Consider the following 22,478-nt stretch of genomic DNA (forward strand, 5'->3'; position numbering starts at 1 on the left):
CCAAGGTTCCTTCACCCTACCATCCCTTCCTTACCTCAATGGGACAAACCTATCTAGCACTCGCAAGAGCTCCCTAAGCAACCACCATATTTCTGTCATGTGTTTCCTGAGAGTATCTGCTCCCAATTCATACTTCACATTTCCTGCCTAATAGCATTGTAATTCCCCCTCCCCCAATTAAATACTTGCCCATATTGTCTGCTCCTATCCCTCTGCACGACTATAGTAAGGGTCAGGGGGCTGTGATCACTATCACTGAAGTGCTTTTCCACCGAGAGATCTGACACCCGATCTAGTTTGTTGCCAAGCACCAAATTCAATTTGGCTTCCCCTTCAGTTAGCCTATCTACATATTGAGTCAGGTATCCTTCTTTGACACAACTGATAAAATCTGCTCCATTCATATTTGTGCTAAGGAGGTTCCAGTCAATATTAGTGAAATTGAAGTCACCCATGACAAAACTGTTATTTTTGCACCTTTGCAAAATCTGCCTCCCTATCTGTTCTCTATGTCTCGATTGCTATTGGGGATTCTGTAGAAAACTACCAATGAAGTGACTGCTCCTTTCCTGTTGCTGACTTACACCCATAATGACTCAGTAGACAAACCCCGTCTTGTTCTCTCTGCAGCTGTTATACTATCTGTGATCAGCAGTGCCGCTCCCTCACCTTACCTCCCCCCTCCAATTTCTTTTGAAATACCTTAATTCTGGAACATGCAACAACCATTCTTGCTCTGTGATATCCAAGTCTCCGTAATGACCGCAACATTGTAGCTCCATGTACTGATCCATGCTCTTAAGTTCGTCACCCTTATTCCTGATACTACTTGCTTTAAAATAAACACATTCCAACCTATCACACTGATATGCAACCCTGCCCTATCAACTGTCTATCCTTCCTCACAGATTCTCTGCACGCAGTATCTGCCTATACACCAGCTACCCCATCCTCTGATTGGTAGCTGCAGTTCCCATCCCCTTGCCAATTAGTTTAAACCCTGGTGAAGAGCTCTAGCAAACCTCCCTCCGAGGATACTGTTACCCCTCCAGTTCAGGTGCAACCCGTCCTCCTGACATAGGTCCCACCTTCCTCAATAGATATCCCAATGATCCACATAGCTGAAGCTCTCCCTCCTACACCAGCTCTGTAGTCACGTTTTCAGCTGCACTCATTCTTTGTTCCTAGCGCAACCCTGAGATTATTGCTCTGCTGGTCTTGACTTTCAGCTTCCACCTTAACTCCCTATATTCACTTTTCAGGTCCTCATCCCTTTTCCTAGCTATGTCTTTGGTCCTGATGTGTAGCATGACTTCTGGCTGCTCACCGTCCCCCTTGACAATCTGGTAGACTTGATCTGAGACGTCCCTGAACTGGCACCCAGAAGACAACATACCATCCAGGAGTCTCATTCACACCCACAGAATCCTCCTGTCTGATCCTCCTAACCATTTGAATCTCCAATTACTATTGCTCCCCTATTCTGCTCTCTTTCCTTCTGAACCACAGAGCCAGAGAAGTGGGCACTGTGGCTGTCCCCTGGTTGATTCTTCCTCCCCGCAAAACAGTATCCAAAATGATATATTTATTATTATGGGGAAATGCCATAGACGACCCCTGCAGTGAGTGCCTATTCCTGACAGTCACCCAGCTACCTTTATCCTGTAACTTAGGTGAGACTACCTCCCTACAACTCCTCTCTATCACCCTCTCAGCCTCCCGAATGATCCAAAGTTCATCCAGCTCCAGTTCCCTAACACGTTCTCTAAAGAGCTGGAATTGGGTGCACTTCTCACAGGTCAAGTCAGCAGGGTCACCAGTGGTGACCCTTACCTCCCACATCCTGCAAGAGGAGCATGCAATTGCAGTACCTTCTATCCCCTCTGCTCCAAATTGCCAAAAAAAATTATAAAAGTTACCATACCAAGCCTCCACATTTTTGTTGTGGTTAGAGGAGGAGGGTGGGTAGGAGTCACTACATATGTTGGGTTTTGGGTTTAGCCGCTGCCCGAATATATTAGTTCACTTACCCAGCATTGATGGGGATATTCTGATGTGCCCCTGTCACTGGATTCTTGTTTCAGTTATATTATTTTAATTGCCTGTAAAATGTTCGCTCTTTCTAGTTAAGTTGGTTATCTTTATGTTACACTCGGAATTCATGCTTTCATTTGAGGCATTGAAATTATATTGGGGATCTGTTAGTGACAGCAACCTCTTAATAAGCTTTCCCAAAGATAGTTTTTTATGAGAGTCCCAGTGATAAATGGAACTTCTGTTTGGTGGTTGGTGCCGTCACAATTGATCCTATTCTTATGTTTACCTGATATGGGATTGAAGATTTTACTAACTTGCTTACTTAGAGGATCCTCACTTTTTTCAGAATGGAGATAATTAGGAACATCCAAATTCCCTTTCCCTTCCTAACCCAGGTGGTGACCTTGATTTTGGTATCCACCGTTGCCTAGACAGCAATATAGGTTAAATCTAGGTCCTTCTGTCTTTATGCATCTGGTCAGTCCTTAATAAACCCAGCTAGGTAATAAGGTCTGATTTCCAAGTTTAAGTTCCTATTTCTCAAAGTAACAAATTGATTTTACTTGGGATACGTTTGTTACTTGCTATTCACTAAGTTTTGTACATTCAGTGAGTGGTTGAGTTCCTAATGCTTCAATTTCCTAATGCTTTCACCTATTTTTAAATTTAATGTATGCTGAGATTCTGGATTAGGAAAATTAGAGGTACTTTAGTATGTGATGGTAACTATTGCACAACTTCCTTCTAAAGGGAAGATGATCCAGCCTGGGACCAAGAAATTCGCGATGATGTGATTGAAGAATGTAATAAACATGGAGGTGTAATTCACATATTTGTGGACAAAAATTCGCCCCAGGTGAGTAATTTGTCCAAATGAAAGTTTTCTGTTTGTGTTGGCATTTTCAAGGGTTTGTTACAGAGAAGCTTGCCATTTGAATCAGTGGTGTAGCACAAGTTAGAAAGCATTTTAAAACAAGTATTCCATTAGAAAAACAGTTGATGAAGCAAACAATTTCAAGTAAGGACAAAACCGTTCATTGATCAGGCAGAAAGTTTATGTAATTAGTCCACGCAGTGCTGTGGGTTTCGGCTCCTTATTCTCTCGCTATCTGACTTGACGCTATAATAATGTACTCTTAAAAACAGCAAAATAGTAAAATACGTTCTTCAAATGTAACAACTGTGATTTCTGTAAGGAGCTTTCTGAAGTAGATTCACTAATAATGTTTAGTTGAGAATTTGATAAATACTTGAAAGGGCACCATTAGAAGGCAGGTGTGCTGAATTGGGGAATTGCCAGAGGTAAAGTAGGAAAAAATGGCCATGCTCACTGTATGTTTTTGTGATTCAACATTTCACAGGCAGTCATTTGGACTGTAAAATCCATTGTTTAGCTGTTTCCAGGCATCCTTTTTTCTTAATATACGGTCTAGTTATGCATTAATTGCTTACGGTCACATTCCACCTTGTGTTTTCAGTAGTCCTGCTGTTCTGACCAATTGTGGTTGTTTTAGTTCCACTTGAATATTAGGTCGGAACAATTTCATATGTAGCAATGGTCACGAGTGGGTAAACAGATGTAATAACCTTTCTTAATGTAAAAGTTTAGTGCGGGGAATAAAAAAAAACTAATGCTAAAACTTAATGAAAACAAAAAATACTGCAACCGTAAATTTGTGAAATGGTAGGCTAAAGTTGAATATCGGTGTTTTGTCAAAACTTGTCAAAAGCTATAATCCAGTATTCATTTCTCATTTTAGGGAAATGTCTATGTGAAATGTCCGACTATTGCTGCTGCAGCTGCTGCTGTTGGTGCCTTGCATGGAAGGTGGTTTGCTGGTAGGTTATTCATGAAATTATGCTCAAAGTTTTTTTCACATATTTGTGCATATTGCTTAAGCTCAAAACTTGTAAAACTCGTAAAGGGTTTCCCTTGGCTTTTGTTGGAATGAGAGTTTCTAGAACCAGATGTTTCAGAATGAAAGGCAACCCATTTAGAACTGAATGAGGGGGAATTACTTCAGACAGTGAAGCTTTGTGGAAATTTTCATTCCATGGAGTTATGGAAGCTCAGACATGGTGTATGTTCAACGACACGGATTCAGTAGATGATATCAAGGGGTACTGGGGAAGAGCCTATGGTGTTGAAGTAGATGGTTAGCCATTATTTAGTGTGGTAGAGCTGGCTGGTAAGTTTGAATAGCCTATTCATCGAAGTTACATCTATGTAAGTTGAATTACATTGGAAAACTGGAGTGTGTTGTTATTGATGAGGAAACTTACATGACGTACTGGGCAATGTTTGGTGCAGTTTTAGTTCCATTATAGATTTTTTTGCCATCTTCTAGATGTTAACACATGAGCGAAATACAATAAATGTTGAAATCTGAAGCAACTGAAAATGTTGAAAAAACTGAGTAGGTCAGTGGCGTCTGTGGAGGAAGAAACAGTTAATGTTTCAATTCCGATATGACTCCTTGAAACCTGTTGTGGTTCTGCTCGCCGAGCTGGAAGTTTTTGCTGCAAACGTTTCGTTCCCTGGCTAGCCACAAAACGACATGACCAGCTGTCTCTAGTAGCTGTACACTCAGACAACCAGCAACATGAATTTGACTGGGAAAACACCACTATCATAGGACAAGCCAGACAGAGAACAGCCAGAGAATTCCTAGAAGCATGGCATTCATCCCCAAACTCCATCAACAGACACATTGACCTGGACACCATATACAAACCACTACAGCTGAAACTGACACCCGGAAACGGCAAGAACATCCATCAACAGACACATCGACCTGGACCCCACATACAAATCACTGCAGCGGAAACTGACACCCGGAAGCGACAAGAACAAACCAATATAAATACCGGAAGAAACATCAAAGCAGCGCTTCACAGGAGGCTCCAACAGCACTGATGATGTTCCCTAGCCAGGGAACGAAACGTTTGCAGCAAAAACTTCCAGCTCGGCGAACAGAACCACAACAACGGACACCCGAGCTACAAATCTTCAATCAGATTTTAAACTCCTTGAAACCTATTGTGTGTTTCTTTCTCTACAGCTGCTGTCTTGTCTGGAGTTCCTCCAGTATTTTCTGTTTTTGTGAAGACATTGGCTTCTTTCTATGATTTTTGACTATGACTCTTTGTTTGAACAAGACGCTTTTACAAATGTGTATTATCGCGGGGTTAATTGGGTTTTAGACCAATATCTGTGGAGGGGTCTGGTTAGATCCAGCCCAGCTTCTTTCCTGAACTGAGTATGTGCAAACAGAATGATGGCGAGGGGAGGTGGGCCTTGCTGCTCAATTCAATTTTTTTTAAGTACACTTGATTGTTTTAAATTTGTGAAAATACATTACATTACAGTTCAAAAAGATATTACAGAAAGGGCTAACGCACCAGTTTCTTTCAATATAGTAGTGTTATACTTTATTGTACTTTACATTTAGAGGTTAAGTTTACAATATAAAATTCATTTCTAAACACTCGCTGGATGTACATTGCCCAAAGGATTATCCACAGATTCCAACTTCTCAGTGTACTAGGCTTAGGGGGAGCCTTAGATTAGAGCGAGGTACTGATGATGCCCATTATGTTGCTCCAGTTTTCATTCTGGCTGTGGTTAACTAAGCTTATTCAGATCCTGAACTGAATCTGCAGTATCCTGGTCAGGAGACTGAGACAGTCTTTAAATGATTTGCTTTTGTGCCTAATTTGATATGGAATTGTAACTTGTTTTTCTTTCACAGGAAAAATGATCACGGCTGCATATGTGCCACTTCCAACTTACCACAATCTCTTCCCAGATTCATTGACAACTACCCAGCTGTTGACTCCAGCAAGACGATAGGAGCTGCAAGGAAACTGCATTACTGCACTCACTTCTAATTTGGAGGAAAGTGGACAATTATATAGTGGTCACCTGTACAGATGATACACGTGAAAAGTACTGGGGGATTCTTGCACAGCCCCAAATGAACTGATGATAAATGTTTTTTTTTCTATCTTGCCAAGCCCCAGTGGAAGGAAATAAAATGGCAGAAGTAGATTTACACAAACACCCTCAGGCTGTTTTATTTTAATTTTGGTGCAGTATACTATATTTTGATGACACAGTAGCATTGACGATCTGATCAGCAAAAAGCCTGCAAGTATTGAAAAAGTTGTATTTGGGGTTTTGAAGTTATTTTTGTGGTTTCTGAAATAAGACTACTGCAGTCAGGTAGACTCCATAGAAATAGCACTGCACTCGTACAAATTTTAGTTACATGTTTAGTTAATTAATTTTGATGCTCCTCTGATCAAACGTAGCAGATGAGCCTTTTTATAAATAATTATCAGTTTAATAAAAACTTGTCTGGAAAATACTATTGTATCTAAGTGCGGTATTGGAAAAGGTAGCCTAATACATAGATTGCAGCTCTTGTGAATTAAAGATCATACCGTTAATTCTCAGCACTGATCATTCACTGCATTTTCTCTGCTAACTATATGGAATCCCAGTTGATTCAATAAGATGAGGGTTAGTGGCTGTACTGAAGCAATCTATGGGGCAAGTTATAAGGAGTGTTGAGGTGAGTTTACATACAATTGGGGAAAAGGGGGCCAGTTTGGATTCTTCAACCTAACTGGAAAAAGGGCCCTGTCTTTTGCTACAAAATTGTTTTTTTTTGGTGATTCATATTGCCAACCATTCTAGGTTGATGTATTGAGAGCCCAGAGTTCAAACATGAAAGAGTTTATACTGATATCCAGAGGTTTGGATTCCTACCAGTTGGAATATATACAGAAGGTATATACAGATTTTAATTTGTGCAACATGTGCACATGGGAAAATTTCAGCCAGTTTCCATTCCATGTTCAGAATTGATAATTGGAGTGGCTTTCTTTCTATACCAGAGTCAGCCTCGGTCTGTCTAATATTAGAAACATCACTACACCTAGTTCTAGAAGGTGTTAAATCTAGATCTGGCTAGCATTCTTATGACCAAAGTTCTGGGTTTTAATTATATAAAAGGTAAATTGTAATGAAACTGCATTCTAAATAGCCTTTGTGTACAGTTGATCTCTAGGCAACAGTTAAAGATTAAAATTATTGTATATACAGTTTGCCTTATTTGGTCCATTCTCAGTGGTGACCTTCACACCCCAATGAGCTTCTTATGTAAATACAGTTATAAAAGTGATGTGCTATCCTTGTGCTTCCATAGGATCGAGGCCAGACAAACTTAATCTTACCTTAAAACCATCATAAACCTTCAGTTGAAGATGATTTGATGGGAGAGGGCCTAATTTGAGGGGTGGTGGAGGAGAAATAGAAATTAAACAAAACACCTCAGTAAGTAATGAAATACTACAGCATTGCTAAAACATGAAGAAAGTTCCAAACAAAACAACAAACCTCATCAGTCAGGCTTCTCTGGCAAGAAGTATTACTATCAACATTTTGTTACTAATGAACGAAATAGAGGTGTATAGTTCATATTGAGAGAATATTGTCAGTTCACAAGTTAAGTGCATGGACAAGCTTACGTTGTAGTTGGAACTGTTTTTCCCTCATTGCACATTTTTTTTAAACTTGTCAAATAAGATGAGAGCCAAATATAATCATTTTCAGTGTATCTTTGGATACTAATTACAGGTAAGCGTGGTCTTTCTGTAATTTAGCTGTGTTTAGAATAAAACTTAAGGCCAGTTAAAGGAAATTGTTTCTCACTGCCTTTATATTGTAGAAGGTCTTCAGCAGGAAAAAGCATTGGAAAAGTTCGTTAATAGAGATTTCCTTGTAAATGCACAATCAAGAAATTAAGCTGAAAAGGGTAATAGTAATTTTGTCTGGCCCTTCGTGGTGTCTTTTGCTTTTCTTTTAAGCTCTATGAGCTCTGGAGTGTAAACATTACCTGATTTCTTTTTCCCTACTCTAGTGTGATTTAAAAGCAGCCTGGTATTTCTATTCCAAAGTAAGGATTTTGTAATTGGTATAAATTTTGTATAAAAATGCAAAATCAGTCAATAAATAAGAGAAAAAACTCTTGGGGGACAATTTGAATTTTGTTCACATCTATATTCCTGGGTGTTGTGTACGGATATGAGTGATTTAACTCATTTGAGTGGTTCTAATAGTTGTTTAATTCGCATGGATATTCATGCATTTCTTTCAGGCTGTAGATATTGTTGATTCATACTTCTAACATTTCCTGCTCTGATCAAAAGCCTAAGTATATCAAGCTTATGGTAAAACACAAACTTGCGTCAACACATATTGTATGATGTTCTGTAACCAGAATAATCAATTATCCTTTAACTTTAATATAGTCATCCAGAGATCAAATGGAATAACTACCATATTATCCCCCAAAAGTCTCTGAAATATACCCTAAATTGGGGTCAGCAACCGGTAACTATAGAGCCAGTTCTGCTCTAAACATTTTTCAGGTGGATCATATCAACTTGAGCAAAAGCCTGAAAAATAAGGCAAGAAAGGTGTTTTTTTATTGTGGAGAGGAAGAGACAAATTTATCATTTTCATAAATGATTTATTTTAAGAAAACATCATTGCATCCTAACCTTTGAGTGTTTGTAGCTATATGGTTTTAGGATTTATGGTTATGATTATTGTTTCTAACGTTGCAATAAATTGCAGCGGAATTTCAATTATCCTGCATTTGATTATCTGAATATGAGGTTATCCCGCAAGATCACAAGATCCCAATGCTTGACTAATCTGTGTTATCTGGCATTCGATTGTCTGAACAAAATAAACTCTGCCCATGTCGTTCAGATTTTCGTGGTTCCTCTATACTCTGCTGTTAGGTCTTTTTGTATAATCACAAACATTATTCATTAAGAAATTTGTAGTCTTTGCATCTGAAATTGACACCTATTTTAAAGATGACTTTCAAAATGTCAAAGAATTCAGCATTAGTTCTAATATTGCTTTTTTTTTAAAAAAAAGGGTTGCTGATCCCTGCACTAGACTGATGTGTCTAAAAATACTCGGTCAAGATTAACTTTGAGATAAATTGATAAAAGAAAGCCATAAGATTTTTGCAGGTTCTGAACTGGCGCAATCTTATTAAAAACAAATTTGGTAGAAATGGGCGTATGACCTAAAAATTGCTTTTAAAAAGTACCAAAGTCCATCTGAATTGTATCTTCGCTCCTTGGCACAATGATAATGGGAACATGACTAATCCTAATCAATTCCTCAGCCTACAGAGATCCAAAAATGAGATCAAGAAAACTTTGGTGGTATACATCTATGGAAACAAATTAAAGCCAGGAGAAGCTGGCTATGCTTAAATGGTCCAGATATTTGCATTCCAGTTTCTGAAGAGATGTGTGTGTGAAGGTTGCTGAAAGACTTCATATAATCTTCCAAACTTCCCTAGATGTAAGATAATCAGAAGCTTTTAAAGTGACAATTATTACACCCTTGTTCAAAGGAAGTTGCAAGTATATTCCTAGTAACTAAAGTTGGTTAAGTTTAACAACTCTAGCTTCAAGAAACAATAACCAAGGAAATAATTAACAGGCATTTTGAGCAGTTTGAGTTGATATGAAGCAGTATTGATTTGTAAAAGGCAGATGGTGTTGACTATTTGAGCCTTGATGGAATAATAAGGTTAATGAGCATACTTGGTGTTGTCAATGTTGATTTTCTTAAATGACAATGTATAACATAGAGTTGATTAATAAAATTGAACTTTGTGGAATAGGATAGTCTGTATCAGCTTGGATTTTCTTAGGACAGCAGACAATGAGTTGTAAATGGCAGTTTGATTGGGGATGTGTAATTGATCCTTTGAGGAGACTATGTTGGGACTGCTACTTTGTCCATACATATGAGTGGACATTTGTTGATAAAACCAGACATGGTAGCGAGTTTTGGCAAGATTTTTATCTCGGGTTGAGATAATTACATTCCACTTGTGTTCAATGTTAAGTTATGCCTTGTGGAACTTGATTGTATAATCTTGTTCACCATGACTCCATTCTGGATATAGGTTTGCTCGCTGAGCTGGAAGATTCTTTTTCAGATCTTTGGTCACCACACTAGGTAACATCTTCAGTGAGCATCCGGATGAAGCATTGCTGATGATTCCTGCTTTCTATTTATATGTTTGGGTTTCTTTGGGTCGGTGGTGTCATTTCCTGTTCTCTTTCTCAGGGGGTGGTAAATGGGGTCCAAGTCAAATGTGTTTGTTGATAGAGTTCCGGTTGGAATTCCATGCTTCTAGGAATTCTTGTGCGCGTCTCTGTTTGGTTTGTCCTAGGATGGATGCGTTGTCCCAGTTGAAGTGGTGTCCTTCCTTATCTGTATGTAAGGATACTAGTGAGAAAGAGTCATGTTGTTTCGTGGCTAGTTGATGTTCATGCATCCTGGTGGTTAGTTTTCTGCCTGTTTGTGTTCTTGCAAGGTATTTTGTAAGTGTCATTTAATGTTGCTTGTTGCCTGTATAGGATCTTTCAAATTCATTAGTTGCTGTTTTAGTGTGTTGGTGGGCTGCTATGATGCCAAAGGGTCGGAGTAGTCTGGCAGTCATTTCAGAGATGTCTTTGATGGAGGGGAGGCAAGGGTTTCTGGGCACATTTTGTCTGCTTGTTTGGGTTTGTTGCTGAGAAATTGGCAGACTGGGTTCATTGGGTACCCATTCTCTTTTAATACACCATATAAATGATTTTCTTCTACTCTGCATAGTTCCTCTGTACTGCCAAGTTTGGTGGCTCGTTGAAATAATGTTCCGATGCAGCTTCGTTTGTGGATGTTGGGATGATTGCTTCTATAGTTCAATATTTGGTCCTTATGTGCTGTTCTCCTGTAGACGCTGGTTTGAAGTTCCCCATTGGCTGTTTGCTCTACTGTAACATCTAGGAATGGCAGTTTGTTGTTGTTTTCCTCCTCTTTAATGAATTTTATGCCAGTCAGGGTTTTATTGAGGGTCTTGAAGGTTTCCTCTAATTTGTTTTGTTTAGTGATGACAAAGATGTCATCCAGGTAGCAGACCCAAAGTTTGGGTTGGATGGTCAGCAGAGCTATTTGTTTGAGTCTCAGCATTCTGTCTCTAAGAACCCTGATATTGGACATCCCATGGGTGTTCAATTGGTTTGTCTGTAGGTTTCGTTGTTGAAAGTAAAGTGAGTGGTATGGCATAGGTCCACTATCTTGACAATATTGTCCTTGCTGATGAAGTTGGTGTTTGGTGTATGTCTGTTTGGGTCTTATAGTGTAATCAGTATTTTGTTGGCCAGGTTGATGTTGAATAATGTGAACAGGGCTATTACATCAAAGGAGACCATTATTTCATCATCTTAGTGTCTTTGATGATCTTCAGGAATTCTTGGGCGGAGTGGATGGAGTGCTGTGTGTCTTGTATGAAGTGCTTTAGTCTTTGGTGTAGATCCTTAGCCAATCTGTAAGTTGGTGTTCCAGGTAGCAAGACTATGGGTATGAGGGGGGCCTCCTGGTTTGTGAATTTTGGGTAAACAGCAGCTAATGAACTTGAAAGACCCTACACAGACAAGCAAAACTCATACAAAATACCATCCAAGAACTGTAACAAACACTACATTGTACAGGTAAAAAATGAGGTCTGCAGATGCTGGAGATCACAGCTGCAAATGTGTTGCTGGTCAAAGCACAGCAGGCCAGGCAGCATCTCAGGAATAGAGAATTCGACGTTTCGAGCATAAGCCCTGATACAGAGGATTCCTGATGAAGGGCTTATGCTCGAAACGTCGAATTCTCTATTCCTGAGATGCTGCCTGGCCTGCTGTGCTTTGACCAGCAACACATTTGCAACTACATTGTACAAACAGGCAGAAAACTAACCACCAGGATATATGACCATTAACTAGCCACAAAATGACATGACCTCCTCTCACTTCCTTACATACAGTTAAGGAAGAACACCACTTCAACTGAGACAACACACCCATCCTAGGACAAAGCATGGAATTCCAACCAGAACTCTCCCAACAAACACATTGACTTTGACTCCATTTACCACCCCCTGAGGAAAAGAACATGAAATGACATCACCAACTCAAAAGAAACCCAAACATATAAATAGAAAGCAGGAATCATAAGCAGGGCTTTGTCTGGGGGCTCACTGAAGATGTTACCTAGCATGGTGACAAAATGTCTGAAAATGACTCTTCAAGATCAGCGAGCAAACCTATATCCAGAATGGAGTCATGGTGAACAAGATGATATGATCAGGTTCCACAAGGCATAAGTTAACATTGAACACAAGTAGAAGGTAATATAGAAAAATTGAGGTTTTAATTTTGTAAAAGGCTATAGGGAGAAGTATTAAACTAAATGCTGCACTGACAAGGACAGGTACCTAGGGATGCATATGCATGCACCTTTGAAGATAGCAAGACATGCTGAGAAAGCAGAGATGTATGTGGAATCTTGGGCTGCATAAAATACACATGGAGTGCAAAAGTAAGGATGTCTTGCTGAATATTTTGAGCCAGTAAGAATATTTCACTCAATTCAGATCATTGCACTTGCAGAATTGGGTAAGAATCCTTGAGGGGGACAGAGATGACTTGCTAGAGTAGTTCTGTAGTTGAGGAATGTTATCTGCAAAGCTTGATTGGAGAAGCTGGTATTACCATTATAAAAATGGTTGAGATTTTATGTAGATGTTGGGATAATGTTGACAAAGGAAAGCTTTTCTTTATTCTCTGGTACAAAGTCAAGAGTTTTGGGTGACAAATGTAGGGTGAATGAAAGGAAGTACACTTTTATCCAGTGAGCAGTAATGGGCTGGGATACACTCTGGGAAACTGGCAGAAGCAAAGATTATAATTTCAGCTGGAAGTTAAATGGATTCTTGAAGAAATCTTGCACTGCTATGAGGTTTGAGTGGGGTAATGGGACTGAATTACTGCACAGAGCAGTAAGCTGGATGGTTTCTTGTGCTTTTATAATTTGACTCAACTCCCAAATATGTTGCACTTAGTACATTTAAGGTGGTAAACAATAAATATATCCTGGAATTGGATAACCAAAAAACAAAAAGCCAGATTTAATCCTTGATGTACCTTCCATATGGAACACAGCTGATTTCTTGTTGAGCAGTGTGCAACAACGTGAATTTTTAAAGCCTGTCAAAGTAATAAAATATTCAAGTGTGTTTCTATAAGAGTGCTGGAACAAAATTTGATGGAGCCACACAAAATTCTCAGACAGATGACAGTGAGTGGTGGTTGATGGAAAATACTCAGCCTGGAGTCCGGTTACTAGTAGTGTGCCACAAGGATCTGCTTTGGGACCACTATTGCTTGTCATTTTAATAAATGACTTCGATGCAGGCATAGGTGGATGGATTAGTAAATTTGCAGACAATACTAAAGGTGGTGGAGTAGTGGACAATTTGGAAGAATGTTATAGGTTGCAAGGGGACTTGGATAAACTGCAGAATTGGGCTGAGAGGTGGCAAATGGAGTTCATTGCAGCTAAATGTGAGGTGATATACTTTGGGAAGAATAACAAGAAGGCAGAGGACTGGGTAAATGGAAAGATTCTTGGTAGTGTGGATGTACAGCGGGATCTTGGAGTCCTTGTACATTCATTCCTGAAAGTTGCCACCCACGTGGATAGTGCTGTTAAGAAGGCATACAGTGTGTTAGGTGTTGTGGTTCTGTTCGCCGAGCTGGAAGTTTTTGCTGCAAAAGTTTCGTTCCCTGGCTAGGGAACATCATCAGTGCTATTGGAGCCTCCTGTGAAGCGCTGCTTTGATGTTTCTTCCGGTATTTATAGTGGTTTGTTCTTGCCGCTTCCGGGTGTCAGTTTCAGCTGTAGTAGTTTGTATATGGGGTCCAGGTCCATGTGTCTGTTAATGGAGTTTGTGGATGAATGCCATGCCTCTAGGAATTCCCTGGCTGTTCTCTGTCTGGCTTGTGCTATGATGGTAGTGTTTTCCCAGTCAAATTCATGTTCCTGGTTGTCTGAGTGTATGGCTACTAGGGATAGCTGGTCGTGTCGTTTTGTGGCTAGCTGATTTTCATGGATGCGGATTGTTAGCTGTCTTCCTGTTTGTCCTATATAGTGTTTTGTGCAGTCCTTGCATGGTATTTTGTAAACTACGTTAGTTTGGCTCGTGCTGGCTATTGGGTCCTTTGTTCTAGTGAGTTGTTGTCGGAGTGTGGAAGTTGGCTTGTGTGCTGTTATGAGTCCTAAGGGTCGCAGTAGTCTGGCTGTCAGTTCTGAGACGCTCCTGACGTATGGTAGTGTGGCTAGTCCTTTTGGTTGTGGCATGTCCTCGTTCCGTGGTCTATCTCTTAGGCATCTGGTGATAAAGTTGCATGGGTATCCGTTTTTGGCGAATACCTTGTATAGGTGTTCCTCTTCCTCTTTTCGCAGTTCTGGTGTACTGCAGTGTGTTGTGGCTCTTTTGAATAGTGTCCTGATGCAGCTTCGTTTGTGTGTGTTGGGGTGGTTACTTTCATAGTTTAGGACTTGGTCTGTGTGTGTTGGTTTCCTGTGTACCCTTGTGGTGAATTCTCCGTTGGGTGTTCTCTCTACTAACACGTCTAGGAATGAGAGTTGGCTATCCTTTTCCTCTTCTCTTGTGAATCGTATTCCTGTGAGTGTGGCGTTGATGATTCGGTGTGTTTTTTCTATTTCTGTGTTTTTGATGATTACAAAGGTGTCATCGACGTATCTGATCCAGAGTTTGGGTTGGATTTGTGGTAGGGCTGTATGTTCTAACCTTTGCATAACTGCCTCTATGAGTCCCGAGATTGGTGATCCCATGGGTGTTCCGTTGATTTGTTCGTATATCTGATTGTTGAATGTAAAGTGTGTGGTGAGGCACAGGTCTAGTAGTTTAAGAGTGCCGTCCTTGTTGATAGGTTCGGCCTCCTGTGTTCTGTTATGTATGTCCAGTAGGTTGGCTATTGTTTCTCTGGCTAGGGTTTTGTCAATTGATGTGAACAGTGCCGTCACGTCGAATGATACCATGGTTTCTTCTTTGTCTATGTGTGTATTCCTGATGATGTCCAAGAATTCCTGTGTTGATTGTATGGAGTGTTTGGATCTGCTGACTAGGTGTTTCAGTTTTTGTCGTAGTTCTTTGGCCAATTTGTTCCTCTTCCTCTTTTCGCAGTTCTGGTGTACTGCAGTGTGTTGTGGCTCTTTTGAATAGTGTCCTAGGTGTGTTAGGTTTCATTGGTAGAGGGATTGAGTTCCAGAGTCGCAATATCATGCTGCAACTTTAGGGAGGTTTAAACTTTACAAAAGTTGCAGCCACACTTGGAATATTGTGTACAGTTCTAGCCCCCATATTTCAGGAAGGATGTGGAAGCATTGGAAAAGGTGCTGAGGAGATTTACCAGGATGTTGCCTGGTCTGGAGGGAAGGTCTCATGAGGAAAGGCTGAGAGACTTGGGTCTGTTCTCATTGGAAAGAAGGCTAAAAGGGGATTTGATAGAGACATACAAGATGATCAGAGGATTAGATAGGGTGGACAGTGAGAGTCTTTTTCCTGGGATGATGATTTCGGCTTGTACGATGGGGCATAACTACAGATTGAGGGGTGATAGATTTAAAACAGATGTCAGAGGCAGGTTCTTTATGCAGAGAGTGGTAAGGGTGTGGAATGCCCTACTTACTAATATAATCAACTCAGCCACATTAGGGAGATTTAAACAATTCTTAGATAAGCACATGGCTGATGATGGGATAGCATAGGGGGACGAGCTGAGATTGGTTCACAGGTCAGCGCAACATCAAGGGCTGAAGGGCCTGTTCAGCGCTATATTGTTCTATGTTCTAAAGAGGTACAATGACAAGTTTAGTGTTACCATTCACTATGCTATTTTAGGTATTAAGTACCTAGGTACAAAATAACATTACAATTCTCGGTATAAGGGAGTAAGAAATAAAATTAAAAGTTCCAAAGTAACAGTCCTTTAGCTATGGGTCGGCAGTTGCTCTATGCTGGGCTTTCCCCACGAAGGCTCAGTCTCTCCCCTGCACTGGTCCCGATCTCTTGATCCCTGTGCCTTCTTGCCATTGGCTACCATCTGAGCCGCTTAGCCACAAGTTGCCAAAGTCCCACTCCAGGCCCCCAGCTGAATCACATTGCCACCAACCACCAGAGTTCTGCTTGGCCACACTACTCGGCAAAGTCTGAACTCCCTCCAGGAAGTAAGTAGAAAGGTGTGTTTAAAAAAAAATGAGAAAAGAAAGAAAAGTGGTTGGAATGGGTGAGCTCCAACTGTGGAGCCCTACCCTGCCACTCATGGGGCAGCTTTACCAATCTTCTGGCACCAGCAGTGCTCAGAGGTATCTAAAATGATGCTTGACCTCATTTGGTCCTTTGGGATGTGGTGGGCTGCCTCATTCTTATAGTCTACAGTCTGAAATTAACTATCTAGAATTAATCAACAACGTGCACGGTGTAAACATCAATTTTTCATAAGGACTTATTTAATGTCCAGGATCAGCACAATTCCTTTTTATTCATTCAAGGCATATGCATGTCAATACCTGAGCGAGCAGAATTTATTACTTATCCCTATTTGCCATTAAGAAGGTCATCATTTGAACTGCTTCAATCCATGTGCTGTAGGTTGACCCACAATGCGTTCAGGGAGCGAATTCCAGGATTTTGACCCAGTGACAGTGAAGAAATGACAGTATATTTCCAAGTCAGGACGATGAGTGTCTTGGAGGGAAATTTTCAGATTATGGTGTTCCTGTGTGTCAGCTGGCCTTGTCCTTCCAGGTAGAGGTTGTGGTTTAGAAAGTACTACCGAAGGATCCTTGGTGAGTTCCTCCAGTGCATTTGTAGATGGTACACACTGCTGCATATAAATGTCAATGATGGAGAGAGTGAACGTTTGTGGATGTGCTGTCAATTGAGTGGGCAACTTTGTCCTAGATGGTGTCAAGCTTCTTGGATGTTGTTGGAGCTGTACTCATCCAGGAGAAAGTGAGGTCTGCAGATGCTGGAGATCAGAGCTGAAAATGTGTTCCTTGGATGCTGCCTGACCTGCTGTGCTTTTCCAGCAACACATTTTCAGCGCTGTACTCATCCAGGCAAGTGGAGTGTATCCCACTATGCTCCTGACTTGTGCCTTGTAACTGGTGGGCAGGCTCTGGGGAGTATGGACGTGAGTTATTCATTGCAGGTTTCCTAACCTTTGACCTGCTGTTGTAGACATTTATATGGTTGGTACAGGTGAGTTTCTGGTCGATGGAAACCCTCAGGATATTGGTCATGGGGAATTCAGTTAATACAATGCCATTGAATGTCAATGTTTTGACCATAGTTTGATTATTGTCGGAGATTTAGCTGGCACTGTGTGATGAAAATATTACTTGCCACTTGTTATCCCAAACCTGAATGCATTTTGGATGTGAATAGCTTCAATATCTGCGGAGTCACAAATGGTGCTGTACATTTGTGAATCAGTGAACATTCCCTCATGATGAAGCTTCATCGATGAAGTTGAAGAACTCCTGCAGAGCCATCCTGGAGCTGAGATGATTGACCTCCAACAAACATCTTCCTTTGTGCCTGATATGACTCCAAACAACAGTTTTTTTCCTAATTTCCACCGAGTACAGTTTTGTTCGGACTCCTTGATGTCAAGGGCAGTCACTGTCAACTTGCCTCTGGAATTCAGCTTTTTCTCTTTTGTCCATGTTTGAACCAAGGTTGTTATGACATCAGGAGTTGAGTGGTCCTGGTGGAACCCAAACTGGGCGTCAGTGATCTGGTGCTTGATAACACTTCTGAAGACACCTTCCATCACTTTACTGATAATCAAGAGGAAACTGACTGGGCGTAATTCTCTAGATTGGACATGTCCTGCTTTTTGTGTACAGGACGTACAATTTTCCACATTGTCAGATAGGTTCCATGTTGTAGCTGTACTGGACTGGCTTGACTAAGAAAACCACAAATTCTGAAGCATGTCTTCAGTACGGTTGACAGAATATTCTCAGATCCATAGCCTTTACAGATTACTCATGTGATGAAGCTCCAGGGATGAGAAATGACTATAGTAAACGGGGCAATGGGCTAAAAAGATTTTACTGCCTCTAGGTGATCATATTTACCTTTTCATTTTATATGTCACTTAGAACATAAGAACTAGTAGGAGGAGTAGACAATTCAGTCACCTCAAGCCTGCTTCACCAGTTGATTGTGGCTGATTTCAGTCTCGCCTCATTTCCACTTTTCTGCCTAATCTCCATAACCCTTCAGCCTATTACTAGTTAGAAATCTGTCTGCTTTCCTCAAGCTTACTCAATTTCCCAGCATTCTCTATACTCTGGGGTATTGAATTCCCACAGATTCCTGACCGTTTGAGAAGTAATTTCTCCTCGGCTCTGTTCAAAATCTGTTTAGGACAGCATTAACTTACTATCTCAGAAATAAAAAGCAGAAATCAAACACACATATCTAAGGAATAAGAAAATCATGTGAATAAGGAAGTTGGCTGCTACAGAATTATTTTGTTCTCAATAAAGTAAGATTTTTGACACAACTAAAATATTCAGTGCTTCAAAACTTTTATTTTGTTTACTTTTGCCACGTATTTCTGAATGATTCCACTAATTATTTTAAATTGCCAAAAGTTAAAGTTTTAAAATACATGACATGGAGGCTCAGTGAGGTATATGTCTCATCGTCTAATGCTTCATGACTTTGAACTGGAGAACTGTCCTGACTTCTCCAAATGCTGGAATTTTAGTCTGTCCTCACTTGTAGAAGTGAGAATTTTTGGAAGTCTCATAGTCTCAAAGTGATCACTCAGGTCATTATGAGGCATGATGGCTCAGTGGTTAGCACGGCTGCCTCACAGCACCAGGGATCCTTGCTAATACCAGCCGCTCTGTAGCCATTTAACATGTGGCGATAGCCACATCACCTTGAACTCTCTTTCCCTCAACACAGCTTTGACAGTAGTGGACAATGCAACTCGCACAGAGACACAGACTTGCACACACAGTCACGGACAGAAATAGACACTGAGCCACATACACAGCCTCACACTGTGAAACACTGACACATATATACAAGCACACGTGGCACTATAGATAGGTTTGCTGAAATTACACTTAATAACCTGTCAATGAATGTTTAATTGTGTCTCCTATTTTAAAGTTAAACTCTTCAAGTTTTAAATCTTAAATTCCACGCTTTCAAAGGACAAAAATAAAAAACCCTATGATCACAGTTTGGAGCTACTGTGAATAAATATATGACTGTATCAATGCATCTGTAAGGCATTTTGAACTTCCATTTACTGAAGCTTGACAATGTGCAATATTATATCGATGTCCTGTTTTTAGAAGGTGGCTGTATTATCTCACTTGTTCAGTTCAGTATTGCCTCATTAAGACCACTCCACCATCTCATTTGCTTCCTACAATGCCAATAAGAATTGCTGCAGTATTGGATCATAGAATTGTAAAATGATACAGAAAATCAACTGAAAAATAGTAAAGAAAGGGTTTAAACATAAAATACTGACAGTCTGAAAAAATAATTCAAGATTGAAAATACCAAGAGAATCGGTCAGTATTTGCTCAAGTAACATATCTCACGCAGTCTGAAACCAAACAGACCAGAGCGAGCAGAAAGGATATATAGTGGGAAGTCTAAAATAAATTTCTAAAAAAAATTACCAAGAAACTAATCAATAGCGATTTAATACTGGTGATCGTTTAACCTGATGGTCACCAGGCCTCAGGCATGGGGAGATGTTGTGATAGAGTGTCTTTTATGGTAACCTCAAACTGGGGGGGGAGAAACTGAATCCAAGCTGTTGCACCATAAAACAACAATTCAGCCAACTGAGCTAACCAACTATTTGTAGGCTATTTATATCCTCTTCACTTATTCCCCTTCATCCAAATCATTTGTATAAATTGTAAAAAAACTGAGATCCCAGCACCAACCCTTGTGGCACATCACTCGTGACATCCTACCAGCCCGAACAAGACCCATTTATTCCTACTCTTTGGCTGACTAAGAGGAAGCAATATTCTATCCATGCCAATACATTACCTCCCATACCATGAACTTTAAATTTTCTGCAGTAACTTTTGTAATGGCACCTTACCAACTGCCTTCTGGAAATCTAAGGGACTGAGATCACATCCACTGAGTCCCTTTCTCTACACAAGTTATTTCTTTGAACTCAATTATTGGAGTTATTTAATTTAATTTCCCTTTGACAAAACCATGTTGCACAGCCTGATTACCTTAAACTTATCTGTTATAACTTCTTTATTAATAGCTTTAACCTTTTCCCCTATGATAGATGTTAAGATGGCTGGCCGATATTTTTCTGCTTTCTGCCTCATTCCTTTTGTGAACAAAGGGAGTCCCATTAACTAATTTCAAATCTAAAAGGATACTCTGCCAGGTCTAATGAATTTGGAAAATTAAAACCAATGCAGAAACTCTCACTAGCTACTTTAAGACCTTAGATCAAATCTATCCCCTGGACCTGGGAACTTGTCAACTCGCAGTTTTGATGGTTTACTCAGTAATTGCAGTTTTCTTGATTGCTTCTGCCTTTTCTATTCCTGATTTATAGCTTTTTTCTGGGATATTACCTGAATCATCTCTAGCGAAGGCTGACACAAACTCTCAAATTCATCTGCATGTTTATCCTCCATTTCTAACTTCTCTGACCAATTTTCTACAGTACTAACACTGTTAATTTTCTTTAAATATTTGAAGGCACTTTTCTTATCTGGTTTCCACATTTTTGGCTTAATTTCTCACATTCTAATTTCCCTATGACATTAATCTTTTGGTAATTATTTGCTGTCAAATCTCTGACCTGCCACTTACCTTTGCAATTATATGGCTTTTCTTTTGAGTTTGATACATTTACTTTTTTACTTAGTCACAGATCGCAGGTCCATCTCTTCCCAAAATGTTCTTACTTGTAGTACAGTATCTATTCTGTATTATCTGGAATATCCTATTAAATGTTTGCTATTCCATTTCTATCGATCCATCCCTTAACCTAAATTGTCAGTTCACCTTTGCTAGCTCTGCTTTCATGCCTTTGTAATTGCTCTTATTTAAATTCAAAAGAGTAGGTTTTAAATCCTAATACACATAACATACATAAAAAAGTAACCAGATTAAAACCACAGACTGAAATAAATGAAGATGATTTATTAACTATTATGGAGGTGTGGCTGCATGATGACAAGGATTGACCCTTTAATATTGGGGGGTATATGTCATTTAAAAAGAATAGGAAATGACGTAAAGGTGGAGGGTAGCAAGTTAGTCAAGCATTTCTGTGCAATAGAAAGACAAGTAAAAAATGAGGTCTGCAGATGCTGGAGATCACAGCTGCAAATGTGTTGCTGGTCAAAGCACAGCAGGTCAGGCAGCATCTCAGGAATAGAGAATTCGACGTTTCGAGCATAAGCCCTTCATCAGGAATGAGAGAGAGAGAGAGCCAAGCAGGCTAAGATAAAAGGTAGGGAGGAGGGACTTGGGGGAGGGGCGATGGAGATGTGATAGGTGGAAGGAGGTCAAGGTGAGGGTGATAGGCCGGAGTGGGGTGGGGGCGGAGAGGTCAGGAAGAGGATTGCAGGTTAGGAGGGCGGTGCTGAGTTGAGGGAACCGACTGAGACAAGGTGGGGGGAGGGGAAATGAGGAAACTGGAGAAATCTGAATTCATCCCTTGTGGTTGGAGGGTTCCCAGGCGGAAGATGAGGCGCTCCTCCTCCAGCCGTCGTGTCGTTATGTTCTGCCGGTGGAGGAGTCCAAGGACCTGCATGTCCTCGGTGGAGTGGGAGGGGGAGTTAAAGTGTTGAGCCACGGGGTGGTTGGGTTGGTTGGTCCGGGCGGCCCAGAGGTGTTCTCTGAAGCGTTCCGCAAGTAAGCGGCCTGTCTCCCCAATATAGAGGAGGCTCATCTTCCGCCTGGGAACCCTCCAACCACAAGGTATGAATTCAGATTTCTCCAGTTTCCTCATTTCCCCTCCCCCCACCTTGTCTCAGTCGGTTCCCTCAACTCAGCACCGCCCTCCTAACCTGCAATCTCCTTACTGACCTCTCCGCCCCCACCCCACTCCGGCCTATCACCCTCACCTTGACCTCCTTCCACCTATCCCACCTCCATCGCCCCTCCCCCAAGTCCCTCCTCCCTACCTTTTATCTTAGCCTGCTTGGCTACTCTCTCTCATTCCAGATGAAGGGCTTATGCTCGAAACGTCGAATTCCCTATTCCTGAGATGCTGCCTAACCTGCTGTGCTTTAACCAGCAACACATTTTCAGCAATAGAAAGACAAGACCTTGGTTCAGAGGATCAGGATGTAGCATCAGTTTGGGTGGAGATATGGATTGGGTAGTGAAAGAAGTATCGAGAATTGGTGGTTCTCAGGCCCCCTAACAGTAACCACATCACAGGAGGAAATACGCAAATAT

The 22,478-nt window shown here is 40.7% G+C and overlaps 1 protein-coding gene across 3 annotated transcripts in view; it reads left to right on the top strand.

Moving 5' to 3' along the window:
* Positions 1-6,098, top strand: part of rbm39a (RNA binding motif protein 39a) — a 45,758-nt gene extending 39,660 nt beyond the window's left edge. For all 3 annotated transcript variants that reach the window (XM_060836528.1, XM_060836527.1, XM_060836529.1), the window contains 3 exons: positions 2,788-2,893; positions 3,798-3,876; positions 5,790-6,098. In XM_060836528.1, coding sequence (XP_060692511.1) covers positions 2,788-2,893; positions 3,798-3,876; positions 5,790-5,890 — 286 coding nt within the window. In that variant the 3' untranslated portion in view covers positions 5,891-6,098. The remainder of the gene's footprint in view (positions 1-2,787; positions 2,894-3,797; positions 3,877-5,789) is intronic.
* The last annotated feature ends 16,380 nt before the right edge of the window (positions 6,099-22,478 follow it).

The sequence above is a fragment of the Hemiscyllium ocellatum genome, chromosome 15, assembly GCF_020745735.1.
Source record: "Hemiscyllium ocellatum isolate sHemOce1 chromosome 15, sHemOce1.pat.X.cur, whole genome shotgun sequence".
Lineage (NCBI taxonomy): Eukaryota > Metazoa > Chordata > Chondrichthyes > Orectolobiformes > Hemiscylliidae > Hemiscyllium > Hemiscyllium ocellatum.